A 2,169-nucleotide genomic window follows, 5' to 3' on the forward strand; every position below is an offset into this window, starting at 1 on the left:
CTTCAACATACTTTTCTTATAATAATATGTGTCAATGTCAGGGTCGTTGGGGAGAGGGTTCGTTAATCGTTATATTTTACCTACAATGGTATACTAATAGAAATAGTAATATACCCGAACAGAAATTAAATCTAGTGATTGTCTAGTAATGACACAGAAAAGTTGGGTCTTACATCGCTACTAGCTAAGAATATAACGCTCACTTCTCCTAGTAGCTGTTCCAGAAAAATTATCTAATTATCTAGCTAGATACAAAAATTATCTAGCTAGATACAAAAAAGTAACTTGTAACTATAATTGATATAAGTACTAGACAGTTCTGATGTCCAATTTCTATTCAGGATTTACCGATGGTTTTCTATCTCGTTACTGTGTAATCTTTTTCATCTAGCCACTATCTATGTAATTGGTATAGTTACTAGACAGTCCTGACATTCAAAAGACTGAGTAGGAATATTTAGCCAGTCACGAACTAGTGACTGGCTAGAAAACTTATCTAGTCATTACTATCTAGCTACTAGTCTTAAAATCTGCTCTACTAGATACATTTTTGCTCGGGTAAATATACACTGATTTGCAGTTATAAGTACAGCACTGAAACTGCTCAGTGCTTTACATATAACTGATATCAGTGGCTATTCACTGATTCACTTTAACATAGTAGGATTTATTATTGAAGCTTAGTCCACTAATATTCATTCCAGCGGAGTCGCGAGGCGCGCGCGTGGGAATCGCGCGCAGAAAGCGCCGCGATTACGGCCCCGTCGGCGCGCGGGGGCGGGAGTGTGTTTCCTTCGCGCTCGCCGTTAATTAAACTATTCACTGGCGGCGTCTCTATTTGGACGCTCTCTTCGGAACATTAACAGCTAACTCAGCGCATCACCGGGCTTCTTGCCAGCGAGAACGCTGCTCGCTCACTCGCCGCTCGGCCCCAGCCGCTCGAATTTCCCTTTCAAAGTTCTGCCCGTAGTTTTGCAGCGAGCGGGTAGCAGCGGAGGCGAATGACTTTATGGTACCTCCCAGACTTATCTCCACATTTTGCTGCTCGAGCAGCTCCGAATAGCCGGAGCCGTTGTTCACGGGACGATCCTTTGGTGAAACGGCGAGGTGGCGGTCCGAACGACGCGTGTACACGCATCTTCCTACGATTCTCAGCGATTGCCCATCGGCGTGTGTTTCAGCCCCGACAATGCCGGGTGCGATAAGCTTAATGCGGTGACTATAGACCGGGAGGGGGATGAGATCTCTCGTCTGGATGCGCGGCAAAATGTTCATCACCAAAACCTCCGTGTAATTTTACGGCGGATCGCGGAAGATTGCCTCGTTTTAAGGAGATTCCCCTCCACCCTTGGCCTTACCCTGGCACATCCTATCCCCTTTTTCCGAGAGGGTTCGCTCACCGGCGAGAGGCGAAGGGAGAATTTTTCACTCGACCGAAAGGAACAATCGGTCCTGAGCAGCCGCTTCTCCTTCCTCCTCTCTCCGCTCGTCGCGCACTTAATGGAGTCTCGCCGGGCCTCGTCGGGCGGGGGAACGGAGATCTCGGAAATAAAATTCTCGCCGAGATTTAACTCCTGACGGCAGTCGATGCGACGTGTTTCCGGGCCGATGAGTCTTCGGGCCGCCCGCGAGAGCGATGCTGCCGTCACTGCTGAGGGAAAAAGATAGATAGATAGGTAGATAGATAAAGAGAGAGAGAGAGAGAGAGGGGGGAGAAAGATATCGGATATATATTTTTTATCGCGCGAGTCGATTTATTAACGAGCCGGCGAACGTGATCCTGCCTGGGAACTTGTTCTCGCGCGGTAATCATCATTGACGTCTTAACGAAGCCGATCGTGCCGATGTTTACGCGTGTGTATCCGCGCCTCGGCGATGGCGCGCGCTTTTAAGACAACAACGCTCTCGCGTTTCACGACGTGTCCAACGAGTTCGGGGCGAACATGCAATGGTTAATGTCTGACGAACGTCGTGAGATTTTAGGACGCATTACCCGGGATAAAATTGTTCGTGCGCGCAATTTTAAATTCGTAGTTCTTAATACGTATGAATCAGACGCGCGTGTGAGAAAGAGAGCGAGGGAGAGAGAGGGGGGAAGGGGAGGGAGGGAGGGAGAGAGAGAGAGAGAGAGAGAGAGAGAGAGAGAGAGAGAGAGAGAGAGAGAGAGAG

General features: G+C 48.3%; 1 protein-coding gene across 1 annotated transcript in view; it reads right to left on the reverse strand.

Annotated features, from left to right (window-relative positions):
- Positions 1-561: 561 nt before the first annotated feature.
- Positions 562-2,169, reverse strand: part of LOC116847519 — a 35,435-nt gene continuing 33,827 nt past the window's right edge. Inside the window, exon 2 of the mRNA XM_032822606.1 lies at positions 562-1,648. Coding sequence (XP_032678497.1) covers positions 1,275-1,648 — 374 coding nt within the window. The 3' untranslated portion in view covers positions 562-1,274. The remainder of the gene's footprint in view (positions 1,649-2,169) is intronic.

Source organism: Odontomachus brunneus, unplaced genomic scaffold (genome assembly GCF_010583005.1).
Source record: "Odontomachus brunneus isolate Ranch 3 - 2012 unplaced genomic scaffold, Obru_v1 Obru_scaffold_079, whole genome shotgun sequence".
NCBI classification, from domain to species: Eukaryota; Metazoa; Arthropoda; class Insecta; order Hymenoptera; family Formicidae; genus Odontomachus; species Odontomachus brunneus.